The sequence below is a fragment of the Moschus berezovskii genome, chromosome 2 (genome assembly GCF_049115385.1).
Source record: "Moschus berezovskii isolate FMDL1 chromosome 2, NW_MosBer_1.0, whole genome shotgun sequence".
Lineage (NCBI taxonomy): Eukaryota > Metazoa > Chordata > Mammalia > Artiodactyla > Moschidae > Moschus > Moschus berezovskii.
In genome coordinates this window covers 45226405-45246765 of record NC_142461.1, presented here as the reverse complement: position 1 = coordinate 45246765, position 20361 = coordinate 45226405, and the positions used below count along the sequence as shown (strand labels likewise).

At 35.8% G+C, this 20361-nt stretch overlaps 1 protein-coding gene across 7 annotated transcripts in view; it reads left to right on the top strand.

The window, feature by feature from the left end:
- Positions 1-20361, top strand: part of NBEAL1 (neurobeachin like 1) — a 165186-nt gene that overhangs the window by 90584 nt on the left and 54241 nt on the right. For all 7 annotated transcript variants that reach the window (XM_055398718.2, XM_055398716.2, XM_055398714.2 and 4 more), the window contains 9 exons: positions 415-990; positions 1326-1501; positions 2451-2604; positions 2908-3036; positions 8870-9175; positions 9271-9420; positions 14811-14968; positions 17095-17219; positions 19693-19819. In XM_055398718.2, coding sequence (XP_055254693.2) covers positions 415-990; positions 1326-1501; positions 2451-2604; positions 2908-3036; positions 8870-9175; positions 9271-9420; positions 14811-14968; positions 17095-17219; positions 19693-19819 — 1901 coding nt within the window. The remainder of the gene's footprint in view (positions 1-414; positions 991-1325; positions 1502-2450; positions 2605-2907; positions 3037-8869; positions 9176-9270; positions 9421-14810; positions 14969-17094; positions 17220-19692; positions 19820-20361) is intronic.

Below are 20361 nucleotides of genomic sequence, written 5' to 3'. Positions count from 1 at the left end.
TGCTAAACAAATATAGTAGGCTCATGGAGAGTATTTAGTTTAGAGGATATAACTTTATTACATTTTATATATGCCTTAAATCAGTTTATATTTTTTTCTCTGACCAAGTTAAGTTAGTAACATGAGTATGTTGTTATATGGAGGATTCTTTTATCTTTTTTCCTTTTTTATCTTTCAGCAAATATTTGAATATATCCCTACTCTAGATATACAATGAGTAATATTCAGATTAGTTGCAAACCCAGTGTCTGCCCTCCAGATAGTTTCTAATCTAGTTAAGAACATAATCTGTTGAAAAATATATCCTTCAAAGTTTCTTATTAAATTACTTTGTCATGAAATAACTGAAACTGTTTCTGATGTAAAGTACCATTTACCTGTTGACAAATTTTTGCATTCTTAATCTCTTTGCAGATTCTACAGATTTTGCAGTCCCAGCCAGATGCAGCACATCAGATATCTCAACAAGTGGGCTGGCAAGACACCTTAGTTAGGCTTTTTTTAAAAGCAAATTTTGAAAATGGAAATACTCTTCATAAGCACAATAGGGCTATTATAATGAAAGACAATGATAAAAATATATCAGTGGAAGATACGAAGAGGAACTTTGACGAAAAGACAGATGAAGAAAAAGTTGCCTCTTTTGCCTCAGCTCATGTATCTTCAGATGAGTGGAATTTGGAGGATAGACATTCTCTGGACTCAAACATGCCATTATTTCAAGAAGATAGCTTGATGGGAGAATTATCTTTCAAATCAGAGAATCAAGAAGAATTCTGGCATAATAACCTTTCACCTCTGAGTTTAGATCTCAGTGGAATTGATTCATGTGAACTGAGTGATGGTGGAAGTCAAATGCCAGACAGCCTGCCTAGCACTCCTTCCCCCATAGAGTCCATGAAGCCATTTCCTGTGCAGCCTGACAAAGAAAGCAGTGTCACAAATGATGTGGGTTTCAGTGATGACTTCTCTTTACTTGAAAACAAAGAGGTAAGATGCCTTATTTGTCCAAATGTGTTTTTATTTTTATATGTATAACCTCGGAAATGTGTAATTGTTAATAACTTCATATATTATTCATGTTCCAAGTCTCATGATTGAAGGTATTAGACACCTAGAAGTCCCACAGTGGTGAGTGTCTTGAGAGCAAAGCCAGTGTCATTCCTCTTTACATCTCTGGGGCCTTCCTAGTAAAGTTCTGGGTTCATCCAGACACCGTAAAAATATGTTAAATGATTATATTCTATGTACCTGATGGTTCTGTTTATGTGTTTTTAACAACCCTTCCCTCCAATAATTTCATATTATTTTTATCTTTTTTATAGAGATGTGAGGAGGAGCTTATTCAGTTACTGACCAATATTTTAAGCTGTATAATATGTAAGGGACTAGAAAAGTCTGATGACGATACTTGGATTGAACGGGGACAAGTGTTTTCAGCACTAACTAAACCAGGAATATCCAGTGAGCTACTTCGACCATCAGATGAAATAAAACTAATGTAAGCATTCCTTTAGTGATATCCCGTCTCCTTTTGAAAGTGGGCAGGAGTCTAAAATATTTGTTATTGAACATTTATTCCATATTCACTGGGTAGGGGGAGAGAAAAGGGGAAGCTTTGTGCTTAACCCTTTTTCTGTCTGTGGGATCTAGAGAGAAATACAAAGCTAACTCCAGTGTGAAGAGATTTAAATCTTACATTAATTTGGGTTTGAGGTGATTATATTCTCAGTTTCAGTTGTTTCCTGTAGTATCTAAGGACTTGTTGCATTGTGTTCTGTAGTTTAGCCCAGGTTTGAGTGCTCCCATGCTAAAGGAAGGGAGTAGTGTTTTCATGAAAATTACTCCTCTAAAACTTTGAGTTTCAGGCATATGGTAGGACACTGTAACAGCAGCACACTACAATAGAATTACTTTCTTGTTTTTCCACAGAACTAGACTCTGTGTAAGGCATAAGGCTTTCTTCCCTAACATTTCCAATTTCAGTTTAAAAAGAAACTTTTAAATATCTCATGGCCAGAATGTGAATTATTTTCATCGCTTTTTTTTTTTTAAAGGTCAAGTCAAGCAGGTAACTTTTACTCTGCCTTTTAGTATTCAGTTCAGTTCAGTTCAGTCGCTCAGTCGTGTGCGACTCTTTGCGACCCCATGAATCACAGCACGCCAGGCCTCCTTGTCCATCACCAACTCCCGGAGTTCACTCAAACTCATGTCCATCGTGTCAGTGTATTAGGTTATATTAAAGATAGATACTCCAGAGTTGAAAAAGTGGTTTCATTTTTACTAAAACCCATCCACAATGTCTTATGATACCTGCCAGTGAGAGTATATCTTTGGAAATACACTCCTATTAATAAATAGCTGGCTTTGCTGTTGCTGTTTTCTTTTCATTTTTTAATGACCTGTTATTTTTATAAGTATAAAGTGGTTTTACTTTGCTTTCTACCTAGTTTGCTACAGAAGATGTTAGAATGGGCCGTCACAGAAAACAGAGAAGCAAAAACAAATCCAGTAACTGCTGAAAATGCTTTCCGACTCACACTGATCATACAGGACTTCCTGCAATCAGAGGGACTAGTCAATTCGAACATGTGGACTGAGAAGGTGCGTAACATCTCTTTGAAATCATTTTTTTGATAGTGACAGACTTTATTCAAAGAAAGAAATTTTATATCCTCTCCTTTCAGAGCATGAATATTTAATCAGATGCAATAAACAATGGATAAGATGTGATAAATAGTTGCAGATTTTGTTAACTATTTCTAGGATAATTCTTTTGTTTTTTACCAACTGAATATTGAATCAGCCTTGAAATATTTATGATTTGTATTACTGTTGGGAGAAGCTCATCATAGGTAGATTTAAAAATGGGAATATATTAATTTATCAATTTTTCCTTTGTATTAGCTTTTAGAGGATTTGATGCTGCTCTTCGACAGTCTGTCAGTTTGGTATTCTGAAAGTCCAGTATGGGTGAAACTCTCTCAGATTCAAATCCAGTTGCTGCTTGGCTTCATTGGAAGGGGTAATTTGCAGGTTTGTTGATTCTTTTACATTATTTTATATACTGACATGCAACATATGAATTTGTATAATAACTGAATGGCAATTATATTTTCAGCACTTTAATTTTTTAGTTTCAAAAATACCATGACTTAACTCTACTTTCAATTTTGTAGGATTAGAAACAAGCTTGAAAGGCAGCTAGTCAGTTATTTTTTCCCTGATGTTTGTGACTCTATAATTTATGGTTTTCTTTTAGAGCATTAATACATAGCTTGTATTAGAGGGCGTTACTCACATCATCTGTATTTAGCATAGCTAGGAGCTGTATAGCCTGCATAGACTTTTTGTACATGTGCAGTTTAGGGCTTGCATTTTTTTTGTTTTTATTTTTTTATTGAAGGATAATTACTTTACAGAATTTTGTTGTTTTCTGTTAAACCTCAGCATGAATCAGCCATAGGTATACATATATCCCCTCTCTTTTGAACCTCCCTCCCATCTCCCTCCACATCCCACCCATCTAGGTTGATATAGAGCCCCTGTTTGAGTTTCCTGAACCATACAGAAAATTCCTGTTGGCTGTCTATTTTATATATGGTAATGTAAGTTTCCGTGTTACTCTTTCCATACATCTCACCCTCTCCTCCCCTCTCCCCATGTCCATAAGTCTGTTCTCTATGTCTGTCTTTCCATTGTTGCCCTGTAAATAAATTCTTCTGGACCATTTTTTGAGATTGTGTAAATGTGGGTTAGAATATATTTGTCTTTCTCTTTCTGACACTTCACTTTCATTAATAGGTTCTAGGTTCATCCACCTCATCAGAACTGACTCAAATGTGTTCTTTTTTATGGCTGAATATTCCCGTTGTGTATAAGTACCACAGCTTCTTTATCCATTCATCTATCAATGGACATCTAGGTTGCTTCCACGTTCTGGCTATTGGATACATGTGTCTTTTTCAATTAGGGCTTGCGTTTTTAAGAAATTTTTTTTTTAAATTGTTCCTGTCAAAATCTTTTTCTATACTAAAACACTACTTCAGTTTTACATTTTTCTCATTTATTAAGCACTTAGTGAAGACCAAGTGTTAGCTTTGTGCTAGATTTCTGTAATGAGGGTAAACCAAAGATGGACACACAGAATATTTATTGTTTCTGTTTTAAATTAAAATGTTAAAGGTTAGAGAAGTTCCATGCAGATTTTAGTCTGTCATCTTTCTTTTTACTTGGCTGTTTGTGATTACCTGGGTTGAATTAGTCATGACATGTGTACCATGGCTATTTCAGTTCAGTTCAGTACAGTCACTCAGTTGTGTCTGACTCTTTGTGACCCCATGAACTGCATGCAACACACCAGGCTTCCCTGTCCATCACCAACTCCCGGAGCTTGCTCAAACTCATGTCCATCAAATCATCTCATCCTCTGTTGTCCCCTTCTCCTCCTGCCCTCAATCTTGCCCAGCATCAGGGTCTTTTCCAATGAGTCACTTCTTCATATCAGGTGGCCAAAGGATTGGAGTTTCAGCTTCAGCATCAGTCCTTCCAATGAACATTCAGGACTGATTTCCTTTAGGATGGACTGGTTGAATCTCCTTGCTGTCCAAGGGACTCTCGAGAGTCTTCTCCAACACCACAGTTCAAGAGCATCAATTCTTTGGTGCTCAGCTTTCTTTATAATCCAACTCTCACATCCATACATGACTACTGGAAAAATCATAGATTTGACTATACGGACCTTTGTTGGCAAAGTAATGTCTCTGCTTTTTAATATGCTGTCTTAAGTTATGTCTTTGTCATGGCTGTTTACCTGGCTATACATTCATTTTTGATATTGGAATTTTAAGTACTTGGGTTATGGGAGTTGTGGTGTGAATGGTTTCTAATATAAACTTGCTATAATATTGATAAGAGCATGAGGATGTTAAAATACCATACATTTGCTCTTTTTAAAGAAGGCCATACTTTTCAGTAAGTATTTTTTTCCAATCAGAAAAGAAAATATGCTCATTGTAGAAAATACACAAAAAACATAAAGAGAAAAAAATAGGTAAAACATGCTTCATTCTATAGCCTAAGAAACGATCTCTCAACATTTTAATATTTTTTTCTGTGTATATATTTTTTGGGGGGTGATGGAAACTATCATATATTTTGATAATTTTGTTCTTTTCTATTTTTCTTACAATTATATTAAATTTATTTCCCCATGTTACTGACTTTTTTAAGATAGTGAGCTTTTTCCCTAATCAAAAAGGTAATACATTGTAGAAAACATGGAAAATGCAGAAAAACTCAACAAAACTAGAAATTCTGATATATAAATGATGAACGTTTGAATTGTACAGCTTTTAAATACAATTTGAAAATATATGAACTAAGAACTTTTATAAAGATTGTTATATTCTTTGTCTAGTAATTCTGCTTTAAAACTGTATCCTAAGGTAATAATCTAAAATATCAAGCAATCTTTGTACACATAGATGTTCACTGTAGTTTTCTTTTTTCCTCCATGTAGGAATAGAGCAAAAATAACTTTTTTGGCTTTTTCACTGAAATGAGCCTGGTGGCTATTAAAGCCCTTGCAGCCAGTATACTGGATAGCTAATTGTTTTAGATATTAAGACTCTGTTTTTTCCTGCTGATAATCGACCTCAATGTTTTTCGCCTTGGTGAGATTTCCAAGGAGAAATAACATGTGTGTTATAATTTGTTCACCATTAAATATCCAGTGCCTGTCCCATAGTAGGACATAGCTATTAAATAAATTAAGAGTTGTAGCACCTACAGCTTAGACTTGATTCTGTCAACCAGTAGTTAGTGATCTAGAACATTTCTTTCTAGCTACTTGTTTAATTTCACTCTCTCAGGCTAAAAGCAGATTTCCCTGAGGTCATGCATGTTAAAAGATTGGGAAAGGAATCCCTTCCCTCATAGGGGTTTAAACAGAATTGCCTGCAAAATGAATCTGGCCAGCAAATTTGTTTTATTTGACCCATTTATATTATTTAGTTCCCAGCATTTAATTATCAGGAGATTTCACATAAATGCCAGAATTTCCCAGCATGTCTTTAAAGCAGGACCAAGTATCTGTTCATTTCTTTAGATGCTGCTTATGGTCACCATTTTGTCTGGGTTTATGTTCCCTCAATGGTCTTAGCTCATCTAATGGTTCTTTTCACTAGCTGCACGTGAAATCACCTAGAGGAGCTTTCTAAAAATGTTTTTGTGTGCTTTGTGTGGGGCATCACTCAGTAATTAAGCAGGGAACTAGGGCACTGGTGTTTCTGTCATTTCTCAGGTGACCATAATATAGTACTCTTTATAATGTGAGGTCAGGGGGATCATATCTATGTGTGGGGGGTGGCCAGTGGTATGTAAATCATTATATTCACTAAAAGTGTCTTTATATTTTTAAACAATCATATAAACTTATAATCATGTAATACTGTGACACTAGTTAAAGCAGAGCACTGAATATTCAACTTTTTATGTAAACAGTGTTTTTAAAAACACGTAGCAAAAAAGTCCAGAATATTAGCATTGGTGTTTCCTGGAAAATGAGATTTTATGCCCTTTTGTCTCACATTTGTTCCCTTCTATTGGGTTTACGCTGCTTTAGTCAGATTCAAAGAGTAAATTGAAAGAGTTTGGGGGAAACCTGAGGAGGGTAGAGATGTTTCACAGTGGAAGCTTAAGTTAAAAATAGAAAAGTTAAAATTTTGAACCATCTTAGAGGTTATTTCCTCAAATGCTGTTTGCTTCTTTAAATCTTCTTTTACGGAAAGACTGCCTGACATCCCTTATTGTTGCCTTGGCCTTCGAAGACCTGTGTAAACAGCTGAGTTTTTGGCACACTTAATTCTTGAAGTCATGTTGGTTTCTAATACTTCCTTTTTTTTCTCTTGCTTTTCTTTATTTTGAAAGTAATACGATCCAAGATTGGGATATAGGTTAAGGGAAAAGGAGGAGCTTTTTTTTTTTTTATCATTTGTCTTGTTAAGGTTTTAAGACTTACATCTTTCTCTAGTCTCGATGAAAGGAGGCCCCTTTGTGACCTTTCTGCAATGAAGTTTGAGGCCAGAGCTTAAGAGTAATATAGAGTATTACTTTGTGTGAGTTTGTGCCCTAAATGTGTGTTTACCTTGGGGACTCTGCTTCCCAGGTGGCTCAATGGTAAAGAATCTGCCTACCAACGTAGCAGATCCAAGAGTGTGAGATCTGATCCCTGAGTTGGGAAGATCCCATGGAGAAGGAAATGGCAACCCACTCCAATATTCTTGCCTGGAGAATCCCATGAAGAGAGGAGCCTGGTGGGCTACGGTCCATGGGGTCGCAAAGAGTTGGACACAGCTTAGAGACTGAGCATGCATGCATGTGTCCTAAATATGTATTTTCTACGGGAACTTTACTTGTTCTCTTATGTACTGTTCTTTATCTGTAAGAATGCTTGTAATTCCAAATAACAGAAATGTCAATACAAGATGACTTAGTTAAGAAAATTCATGTAGTTGAAAATTCCATAGTTAAGATGAGTTCCAGGCATGATTCAGTCAAGGCTCCAGTTCCATTTGTTTGCTGTTCTTGTAGCATTGTTTTCCATCCTGTACCAGCTTGTCTTAAACTGGCTGCTGTTACCATCACAAAATGACTGCCAGCAGAAACTGAGGCTGCATGCTTGCTTGTTCATATTCAGAGAAAGAGACTGCTTCTTCCTATAGTCCTTGTTGGTAGACATTTCTTCTTGGATCTCTTGTGAATACAGACAGTGGATGCCTTTGTGACGAACTGTCTTTTTGAGGATGCATATATAGTAAACAGCTTGAGAAGATAGAGATAATATCTCCCTCCAGACTAAAAGGCAGGTTTGTTTTACTGTCCAGTGTGATAAAGATAATATCTCCCTCCACGGCAATGTTCAGGCACCTTTACTACCCAGGGTAAAAGATTTGGATTTCCTTTGCTTGGGGCTCCTCTTTTATAATGCAGCCATTGCGTGTGCAGGCATCATCTCCTTCTATTCATTTCTCACTGTGGAATTAGTTTGGCAAACAGGGCAAATCCTGATATTCTGCTGCTGCTGCTGCTAAGTCGCGTCAGTTGTGTCCGACTCTGTGCAGTCCCATAGACGGCAGCCCACCAGGCTCCTCTGTCCCTGGGATTCTCCAGGCAAGAACACTGGGGTGGGTCGTCATTTCCTTTTCCAGTGCATGAAAGTGGAAAGTGAAAGTGAAGTCGCTCAGTCATGTCCTACTCTTCGCCACCCCTTGGACTATAGCCTACCAGGCTCCTCCATCCATGGGATTTTCCAGGCAAGAGTACTGGAGTGGGTTGCCATTGCCTTCTCTGCCTGATATTCTGGTTATTGCTAATTTTGTTGATCATTTTTTCTGATCCAGGAGTCTCATTCTTCTGCCTGCATCTGTGAAACTATGGTAAACTAACTTGTTAGTTTGAAGGTGAGGTCGTATCCAAGCCCTTTCACAGTTCTTTATAGTTACTATATAAAAGTTCTGACATTGCACTAATAATACCTGACCTGAATGAATCCATGTGACAAATATAATGACATGAGTGGACTGAGAGATAAGTTACCTGAACCGGTCACTGTGGCAAGGGGTTGAATATTCTGTTTGGCTTATATCTTTTAGGACCTAAGTTGGAACTAGAGATGGAATCATCCCCCACTTCTTGCAAACTATAAGAAGGAATAGAGTGGATGTTGGGGTGATTAATTATCAACCTTTTAACTTTTCTGTGTATTCCACGGGTTACTTTTATAATTTATTTTAAAAAACAACTTCAAGAACAGCCAAAGAACTTTGCTATCACTAAATATCTGCTTTATTTTACTATTTTCCTCCAGGTTTGTGCAGTGGCATCTGCTAAGCTAAACACCCTTCTTCAGACCAAAGTGATTGAAAATCAGGATGAAGCATGTTACATTTTAGGGAAGCTGGAACATGTTCTAAGTCAGTCAATCAAGGGACAGACTGAAATATATTCATTTCTGATTCCCCTTGTCCGTACCCTAGTTTCTAAAATTTATGAGCTTCTCTTCATGAACTTGCATCTGCCTTCTTTACCTTTGACTAATGGTAGCGCTTCATTTTTTGAAGATTTTCAAGAATATTGCAGTTCAAATGAATGGCAAGTTTACATTGAAAAATATGTAAGTTTTATCTTTATTGAGTGAGGTTTTTTTCTACTAAAGTATCATTTTTATGGAAGCATATAGTAAATTTTGTGTATATATTTTTTTATAAGATTGTACCTTATATGAAGAAATATGAAACCCATACATTTTATGATGGTCATGAGAGCATGGCACTTTATTGGAAGGATTGTTATGAAGCCTTGATGGTGAATATGCATAAGCGAGACCGGGAAGGGGGAGAAAGCAAGCTCAAGTTTCAGGTAAAAATTATTAGATGTTTCAATATTTAGTTTTTTATGTTGATTTCAAGCAGTTAATGTTCAAATGAGAGTAATAGCAAGCCTGAACTTTGAAAACAAACAGTATTTCTTACTGTTTGTCAGAAAATTATTTCAGAATTAGAATATAAGAACTGATAAGTAGCAATTTAAAAATTAATATCAAAATGTTCTATGCACAGTGATTATGTAAAATGTCTATTAAGCTGATAAGGTGATCATGGCATCTGGTCCCATCACTTCATGGGAAATAGATGGAAAAACAGTGGAAACAGTGTCAGACTTTATTTTTTGGGGCTCCAAAATCACTGCAGATGCTGATTGCAGCCATGAAATTAAAAGATGCTTACTCCTTGGAAGGAAAGTTATGACCAACCTTGATAGTATATTAAAAAGCAGAGATATTACTTTGCCAACAAAGGTCCATCTAGTCAAGGCTATGGTTTTTCCTGTGGTCATGTATGGATGTGAGAGTTGGACTGTGAAGAAAGCTGATCACCGAAGAATTGATGCTTTTGAACTGTGGTGTTGGAGAAGACTCTTGAGAGACTGCAAGGAGATCCAACCAGTCCATTCTAAAGGAGATCAATCCAGGATGTTCATTGGAAGGACTGATGCTAAAGTTGAAACTGCAATACTTTGGCCACCTCATGCGATGAGTTGACTCACTGGAAAAGACTCTGATCCTAGGAAAGGTTGGGGACGGGAGGAGAAGGGGACGACAGAGAATGAGATGGCTGGATGGCATCACCGACTCTGTGGACATGAGTTTGAGTGAACTCCGGGAGTTGGTGATGGACAGGGAGGCCTGGCGTGCTGTGATTCATGGGGTCGCAGAGAGTCGGACACAACTGAGCGACTGAACTGAACTGAACTGAACTGAAGGAGGCTGAGTATATACCAGTGCTTAGAGGGTAATTTTTGACTTCCCTGGTGGCTCAGACGGTAAAGCGTCTTGCTTACAATGTGGGAGACCTGGGTTCGATCCCTGGGTCGGGAAGATCCTCTGGAGGAGGAAATGGCAACCCACTCCCATACTCTTGCCTGGAAAATCCCATGGTCTGAAGAGCGTGGTAGGCTACAGTCCATGGCATCGCAGAGAGTCGGACACGACTGAGCAACTTCACTTTGCAGAGGGTAATTTATAACACAAAGTACTTATACTAAAAAAGAAGAAAGACCTCAATAAGTTCATTCCATCCTAAGAAACTTGAAAAAGTAAGGTAATCTACTGTTATTTTTTTTTCACCTGTGCTGCACCTCTTGTAGGATCTCAGTTGCCCCACCAGGGACTGAATCCCCACCATCACAGTGAAAGCACTGAGTCCTAACCTCTGGACCGGCAAGGAATTCCCTACATTAGTTTTTAAATAAGAAATTATTAAAGAGCATAAAGTAATGAAAATGAAATCAGAAAAGCAATAGAGAAAGCCAATGAAACCAAAATCTGCTTCTTCAAAATATCAATAAAATTGATAGACTTGTAGCCAAATTGAAGGGGGAATAAAAAGAGGAAAAAGTACTCCTACCAGACATTAATCACCACTGACCTCACAGACCTCAACATGCTAATTGGATTATTGTGGCCAACCTGTGCACATAAATAAGATGCTTTAAATGTAATTGATCAGTTTCTTCACAAATACAAATTTCCAAAAATAATTCAATAGTAAGTAGATAACCTGGATAGTCTTCTATCTCTTAAAGAAATTGAATTTACAGTTAAATAGCTTCCCTTGTGGCTCATCTGGTAAAGAATCCGCCAGCAATGCAGGAGACCTGGGTTTGATCCCTGGGTTGGGAAGATCCCCCAGAGAAGGGAATGGCTATCCACTCCAGCATTCTGGCCTGGAAAATTCCATGGACTGTATAGTCCATGGAGTCACAAAGAGCTGGACACGACTGAGCAACTTTCACTTCACTTCACCTTCCAAAACAGAAAACTGTAGACCCAGATGGTTTCACTGGCAAATTTTACCAAATATTTAATAGAGAAATTAGAGCAGTTCTTCACAGTCTGTTTAGAAATTAGAAAAGTGGCGTAACTTTCCACCTCATTATATAATGGCAATATTACCCTCATATTGAAATCATACAAAAACAGTATAAGAAAACTGAAGACAGTATCCCTTTTGGAACATCAGTCGCTCAGTCGTGTCCAACTCTCTGCAACCCCAGGAATCACAGCACGCCAGATCGCCCTGTCTATCACCAACTCCCGGAGTTCACTCAAACTCATGTCCATCGAGTCGATGATGCCATCCAACCTTCTCATCCTCTGTCGTCCCCTTCTCCTCCTGCCCCCAATCCCTCCCAGCATCAGAGTCTTCCAGTGAGTCAACTCGTCGCATGAGGTGGCCAAAGAATTGGAGCTTCAGCTTTAGCATCAGTCCTTCCAACGAGTACCCAGGACTGATGTCCTTTAGAATGGACTGGTTGGATCTCCTTGCAGTCCAAGGGACTCTCAAGAGTCTTCTCCAACACCACAGTTCAAAAGCATCAATTCTTCAGTGATCAGCTTTAGATATAAACCAAATCTAGCAATGTATAATAAAATAACATCACAACCAGGATAGTTTATCTTATAAATGCAAGACTGATTCAACATTTGATAATCATTTGATAATCAGTCATATTAATAAACTTGTCAAAAAAAGATACATGATCATATCAGTAGGTGCAACATTTGGCAAAATTCATCATCCAGTTATGATCAAAGTTTTTAGCAAACTAGGACCAGAAGGGAAGACCCAAATCTCTACAAAAATCCTACAACTAGCTTCATATTTAATGATGAAAATCTGAGTGCTTTGCCCATTAAGGGTGGAATGTTCACTCTCATGCTTCTTTGTATTGTACTATGAGATGTAGCAAATTCAGTAAGAATAGAAAAAGAATAAAAGACATATTGGGAAAGAAGAAATAAAACTATTTACAGATCATATGATTATCTGTGATCAATATACAGAATTTAATCATATTTCTATACAGTAGCTATGAGCAACTAGAAACTGAAATTTAAAAGAAAATGCTATTTACAGTAAGACTAAAAAGAACGAGGTACTTAGATACCAGTCTAACAAAGTGTGTACAGAATATATATGCTAAAAACTGCAAAACACAGATGAAACAAAGAAGATCAGATAAAAATAAAGCTTTATTTCATAAGTATAAGAAGAAACATTTGTAATCCACTAGTACTAACATTTTGCTGTATTGTCTTTCCTGTAGTTTTATGTATATATTTGGTTTAAGTGAAATGATAGTTTCATTTGCTACTACTTTAACTTAGAATGTGTCATGAGTATTTTCCCATGCCATTATATGGCTAATATTCCACAATGTTATATATTAGAAAATTTAAACTTGTTTCCTGGTTTTAGACCTAATTTACAAGTTTTTTCTTTATTATGGATAGTACTGATCATCTCTCTAGTCATATTTTTGTGTTTATCCAGAATGACTTCCCTAGACTAAGTGGAATTACTGGTATGTAGCAGTCATGATCGGAGAAGGCAATGGCACCCCACTCCAGTACTCTTGGCTGGAAAATCCCATGGACGGAGGAGCCTGGTGGGCTGCAGTCCATGGGGTCACGAAGAGTCGGACACGACTGTGCAACTTCACTTTCACTTTTCACTTGCATGCATTGGAGAAGGAAATGGCAACCCACTCTAGTGTTCTTGCCTGGAGAATCCCAGGGACAGGGGAGCCTGGTGGGCTGCCGTCCATGGGGTCGAACAGAGTCGGACATGACTGAAGCGACTTATCAGCAGTAGCAGCAGCACTAATCATGATAATAATTATTATTATATTTCCATCATAGAAGTTCTACCAGTTACTATTCCAACCATTCTTTTCTCTGTAATTTCACCCTTAGCTTCTAGAAAAACTTAATTTATATTCTCAAATATCCTCATGTGCTCAAACTGCAAAGCTGTGAAATTGATGTTTATGAAATTCTCATGACTTCTTCAGTTGTCACAACAATGATCTGTTTTAAATATTTGATAACACTGTATCAAATATTGATATTCTATAAATCTAGCCGTAATTATAGTAATAATTATAATAATAACTAATTTATTGAAAGCTTGCTACTTTTCTAGCACTATATTAAGCACATAACAATTATTGTCAACCTCAGCTTACAGGCGATGATACTGAGCCTCAGAGAATTAAGTAGGTAAGATTTGTCCTGAGGTCTAGCTCCAAAGCTTGTATTCTCAACCATATAGTACAGTATTAACTCTTTAAAAGATGTCTGGTAGGGACTTCTCTGATGGTCCAGTGGTTCAGGCTCTGTGCTTCCACTGCACAGGCTCAGGCTTGATCCCACCTGGAAACTAAAATCCCCCAAGTTGCGTAGCATTACCAAAAAAAAAAAAGTAAAAGATGTCTTTTAAATCCATGTCTTTAACCATTTGTTTTAATGTAATTCACTGTTGATTTGTTTGAAACAAGCTGAATACTATTTTAGTTCCTAGTATTTCTTAATTAATCAATGTCAGTGTGAGGTAGGTAAACCAGGCTTCCATGCTCAGTTGGTCAGTTGTGTCCGACTCTTTGCAACCAACCCCATGGACTGCCAGGCTCCTCTGTCCATAGAATTTTCCTGGCAAGAATATTGGAATAGGCTGACATTTCTTCCTCCAGGAGATCTTCCCCACCCAGGGATCAAACCCATGTCTCCTGTATTGGCAGGCAGATTCTTTACCACTGCACCACCTGGGAAGTCCTAAACCAGGCTTACCTCTTGTCTTTCTGAAAACTTTAGAATTTTAATTTCAGGGTTTAGAGTTATATCTTGGTAGAACTTATTACCAGAATCTTATTTTATAATAGGAGTGTGAATTCATTTGCTAGAGCGGATGCTATTCTGAGAGAAGCACTCCTAAATGATGGAATTTTTCATTATGAGACATTTACTCCTATAGGTTTCTTTTGTCTTCAGCACTGCCTTTCAGGCCATCAGTAGTAGTGTGGAATGTGGTCCTCTTCCTTGTACTTTATTTGACTTGAGTCAGATTCCAGATGCCTTATAAATCAGAAGATCCCCAAAGAAAATCATTTTACTTGATGGGATACAGTTAATAATTCTAAGTCTTAAATAATCCAATTTTGAGACACTTTACAGTTTTGAAGTTCTTCATATATTTCTTGTTGGCTTGTTATTTTCTTATATTAGAAAAATAAGTTTTATAGCTAGAGTCATATTAATGATTCTAATGGAATAAAATCCTGTTGGTTGCCAGCTTCTTTCTTTCATTTTATGATTTTATTGAGTCAGATTTCTAAAGTGATGACATTGAAATTTAAACATACCTCTCAATACATGATTCAGTGCTCTTATTTATTGCTCTCTCTTTCAGGAATTTTTTGTGGAGCCATTTAATCGAAAAGCACGCCAGGAGAACTTGAGGTATAATAACATGCTGAAACAACTTAGCAGTCAGCAGTTAGCCACTCTGAGACGCTGGAAGGCAGTAAAGCTTTATCTTACATGTGAAAGGGGACCTTGGGCTAAAAGGTAGGATTAGCTGTCATTCATTAAATGCCCTCTTCTTTAGAACTCTTATCTAGAACTTCATGAACCTCTCCAGTGACCTCTCCAATCCAATTTTTACAAGATTGCTTTTAATTAATTTGCTTTTCTTTTATGAATTATAGGTTTGGTAAGTGTAGAACCTCGTGTTTGTATATTTTTCACTGTGGAGTTGTTTCCTTTACTCTTACCGTTTAACATAGAATTTGTTTTGAATGCATTTACTTCCTGACACTACCTCTTTGAACTAGGGTTAGTGATGCTGTGTGTTTGAATATTTTACTATTTCTTTACTTGATCAGTCACTTTTGTTTTGCTGAATTATATTCCACACACATATTTTTAACAGCCCTTTTTATTCCAGTAAAATATACTTCATATAAAATTTTCTCTTTTAACTGCTTTAAAATGTATAATTTAGTGACAGTTAGTATATTTCTAATGTGTAATCAGCTTGAGATGAGAGCACTGTCCAGCTTGAGAACCTTTTCATCACCTGAAAAAGAAACCCTGGAACCAGTAATAGTCACTGCCTGTTAACTCTTCCCCTGATCCCTGGTAACTGCTTGTCTGCTCTCTGTCTCTATGGATTTACCTATTCTGGGTATTTCATATAAGTGAAATCATACAATAAGTGGCCTTTTGTGCCACTTCTTTCACTTAGCGTAGTGTTTTCACTTGTTGTAGCACTTTCACTTTCTTTCATTTTTACGACTGAACAATATTCCATTATATGAAATGGATGATAGATATTTGGGTTGTTTTCTTTATGGCTGTTGTTAATAGTGGGCTTCGCAGTGGCTCAGTGGTAAAGAATCTGCCTGCCAGTGCAGGAGCCACTGGGGATACAGGTTCGATTCCTGAGTTGGGAAGATCCCCTGGAGGAGAAAATGGCAACCCACTGCAGTATTCTTGCCAGGATCATCCCATGGACCGAGAAGCCTGGCAGGCTCTAGTCTATGGGGTTGCAAAGAGTTGGACACGATTGAGCACACACACATTGTGAATAGTATTGCTGTAAACATTTGTGACCAAGTGTATGCTTCAATTCCTGTTTCTAGTTTTCTTGGTCATATACCTGCAGGCAGCATTGCTATGGTAGTTCTGTATTTAACTTACTGAAGAATTGCATAAGTTTTTCATAGCAGCTGCTCCATTCCTATCAGCAGTGCTTGAAGGTTCCAGTTTCTCTGCAACCTTACTATAATACTTGTCTTTAAAAAAAATTTTTTTTTATTATGGTCATCTATTGGTTATACAGTGGTATTTTATAATTTTGTTGCATTTCCCTAATGACTAATGACACTGGTGTCTTTTCATATACTTGTTGACTGTCTGTATATGTTCTTTAGAGAAATGTATAAGTCCTTTATTTTTTTTCCTTTGTCCATTTTTAACTTGGATTGTTTGACTTTTTGTGGTTGAATTGTAAGAGTTTCTTTTATTTTCTCAATAATAGGCCTTTATTGGATATATTGTCTATAAATACATAGGTTGTCTTTTCCCTTTCCTGATAAGTAGCCTTTGGTGCACAAAGACTTGAAGTTTAAGTCAGGTTTATCTGTTTCTTTTGTTGCTTATGTTACTGATATCATATTTAAGAAACCATTTCAAATCCAAAGTCATTAAGATTTACTCCTGTGTTTCCCCTAAGAGCTTTAACTCATATTTAGATCTTTGATCCATTTGTAATTATATTATCTTTATTTGTAGTAAAATTATTATTTTATTTTGAACACTGTATTTGGAATAAACTCATATATAGCTAGTTAAAAATTCCTTGTTAACAGTGAAAGAGTAAAATATATCAAGCTATAAGTCTGAAGATTTCTGTTTAAATCTTATTTCTGATGTCTATAAACTCCATGGCATCTTAGGCAAGTAATTTAGCCTGTCTTAGATTCCTTAAGTATAAACCGTTGATATGCATACTAACATTGGTTTTTTTCCTAAGGATAGTTTGGGTCAAGTGAGATACGAATGTGAATGCTTTTATAAAATGATGCCAAAGAAACGTAAAATACATGTCACTTTTTTACTCTGTTTCAATCAGCTGATCTTTTGTAATTTTAAGCTAAAATAATTTTATTTGTACTTATGAATATTCATAGGAAACAAAATCCAATTCACTGGAAACTAGCTAATGTAGAAAATTATTCCCGCATGAGACTTAAATTGGTGCCAAATTATAATTTCAAAACCCATGAAGAAGCTAGTGCTTTGAGAGATAATCTAGGTGAGTTCCAATGGATATTTAATTATCTATTGAAGATAATGAGAGTGGTGGTAGGGGTTGGTAATTGTTTTTATTGTTTGAAAATTGTTCTTGAGAGAGGGTGATGTTTTATAATTGATATTTAAATGGCTGTCTATGTTGCCTTTGTCAAATCTTAGTCATATCTAAAATGACTTCCAGTTTCAGTTGTTTGCAGTTTTTCAAAAAAAAATATAAACTCATAAAATTATACAGCAGTTGGTGTGAAATGTGTTGTTTCTATATCCATTATGGTATAGTAAAATACAGTGCTTTAACCTGAGCCTTTTGCCTCCTGAAACTGAGGCCAATCTTAAATATATTTCGAATTCTTAGCAACTCTTTAGGTCTTTCTTTTATGACCTATTCTTATAGAACTCCAGACATTTTAGTATCTAGATGAGTCAATGCCTTTTTTATAGAAAAAAAAGTGTTTAAAAATATGTAGCCTAGCAGTATATCAAAACAGATTTTAAAGAGTGTCTATAATTCTTTAGGAAGCCCTTCCTTTATAACCATCTGACTTGACAAATCCTTTTCTTTTTTAATAAGGATCTCTGAAATACTCCAGAATATTAAGAGTCATGTGTATACTAAATTGTAGTTACTTTACCAAAGCTAGTTGTGCATCTTGTATTTAATGACTAAGTTATAGATAAAATGAGTACCAATTTTTTAATCTTTTTTTTTTTTAATTGCCATAATAACTTGGCCCGTACACTAAGTGCCATAAAAATAAGAGAGCTATCATGCCTGCCATTTCAAATCTTACATTCTGAAATAAATGAGACTCAGTAATTTTCCTTAATGTAAAATAATGGCCTTTTCCCTGGTACAAACACTAACTTTGAGAATCTCTTATATAGGAATGGTCACTTGCATACAAACTTGTCCTCCCTGTTTGTGTCCTGAGACTATTACACTTTTCTACTTCTTGAAATTTTATACTTGTCACTCAGAAAACATCTTCTGGTGAATGACTTCAATTTAGTAACATTTAAGGAGTAGTATTCTCTATTTTTCTTCATTTTTGTCAGGAAATATCACTCCAGGAAATTCCTTGTCCCTTTCCTCTCCTTCTTGATCCCTCTTAACACATGTACACAGATATAATTTGTTTTAAATTCAGGAAGACCAGTGTCCTTTCTCTTTTTACATCTCTTTCTCTCTTTACCTAGTTTTCAAAATTATCTCAGGTATAGTGGTGATAATAAAATTGTACAGAAGTAAGAAATCATACATTTCAAAGTGAAATTGGTAATAGTAGAAAACCAGTGTTATCAGTCTTTAAAACTTTTAGAGTTCCCTGAAGCTTACTTCAGAATCAACTGCAGAGTGTTTTACCTACTCCATATGTTTGTCCATAAGTATTTTCATCAATATTCTATTTATATCAGATTATCTAAACTTGTATGTGATCAAAGCAGATTTATAAAGGAAAAATGCAACTGTACATTAGGTTAATTCAGTTTATGTGTCAGCAAGAATACCATTTGAGAAATTGAGCGGTTTTGTCTTTACAATGTTTTGTTATTTAGCATGAACTATTTTTATTTTCTAAATGTGAAATGTCTGTATTCATAGTTAAACATGAGTTTTTTCCAGTCCTATCTATAAATTATGCCTATATTTTCATTACTACTGTTATGCCACTCAGATAATTCATAGGTAAATGTACAGTAAGGATAGCTACCATTTATTTTATGTGTAATGTGATGTATCTCCATTTCACAGTTACAGAAACATAGGTTCAGAGGGGTCATGTGGTTAATAAATGGCATTAGAATTTAGGTTTACCACTTCACAATCCATGTTCTTTCCATTGCACTAGCCCAGCCTTCTTACATAATGCATAGTTAATTACATTTGTGGCATATATATGTATCAGAATTATCTATTCTATGTACTTCAGAAAGGAACACTTCAGAATGGCCTATGTATTATCTTGCAGTTAACAATAATTTTTCACATTCTTTCTTAATATTTGTATAGTACAAATGCATGGTAAGGATTAATTCTATTGAATTAATGTAGTGAGAATAATACTTATTCTCATGCTTTAGAAGTAAATATGGTTCAAGAGATTACTTTGCCTATTTCTGAGACATAAATAATACCATCATTAAAAACAAATACCATTTTAAAAACATTTATTCCTTTTGTTATATGTATAATAATTTTAAAAAATCAGTTAAGCAGCATTCAGTTCAGTTCAGTCGCTCAGTCGTGTCCGACTCTTTGCGACCCCATGAATCACAGCACGCCTAAGCAGCATAGATAACTCTAAATTATGTATAACAGCTTTTCTGTAGTAAATCACTTTTTTATGTTAGAAAATTTCAAGCACCTTTTTATAATACACATTATTATCATATAATTAACAGTCAGAAATTACAGAAGGACTCTGATATGATTTTTCTACTTTGTGTTTAATGGATATTTTATGTTTAAACAGGTATCCAACACTCACAGCCTTCCAGTGATTCATTGCTTCTGGAAGTGGTGAAACAAGTAAAAGTTAGTGACATGGAGGAGGATAAATTAGATCTTCCTGAAGAGGAAATAAGAGCCAGAGTAAATATGTATGTATCAGTACTTGAGAGAATTAAGATTACTTTATTCTGAGAAATGGGATTGTAAAATTGTAGAAAATAGTTGCTTGAAATTGTAATACTATACATTTCCGGGATCCAGTAGTTAATACCATATCAACTGTTAGGAGTCTATCAGTGTCAACTGAAACCATTGAAGGCTTCTTAGAACTGGATTAATTTGGAGCTGGACCTTGCTTAGAAAATATTTTGAGATGAATGATAATAAATACATTACCAAATTTATAGATACTGCTGAGGTATTTAGATGGTAAGTACAGCACAAAATATAAGCTCTTAAGCAAAATGAAGAAATTATTATAAAGATAAAAGCAGAAATCCATGAAAGAGAAAACCAAACAAGAAAAAGAAAATTTTAAAAAGCTGGTCATTAAAAATCAGGTAAGTGAACAATAAACCTCTAGTTAGACTATTTAGGAAGTAAGGACAGCATAAATGACCAGTATCAGGAATGAAAGAGGAGAAAACATTACAGATATTAAAATGATTAAAAAGAAATACATTAAAACAAT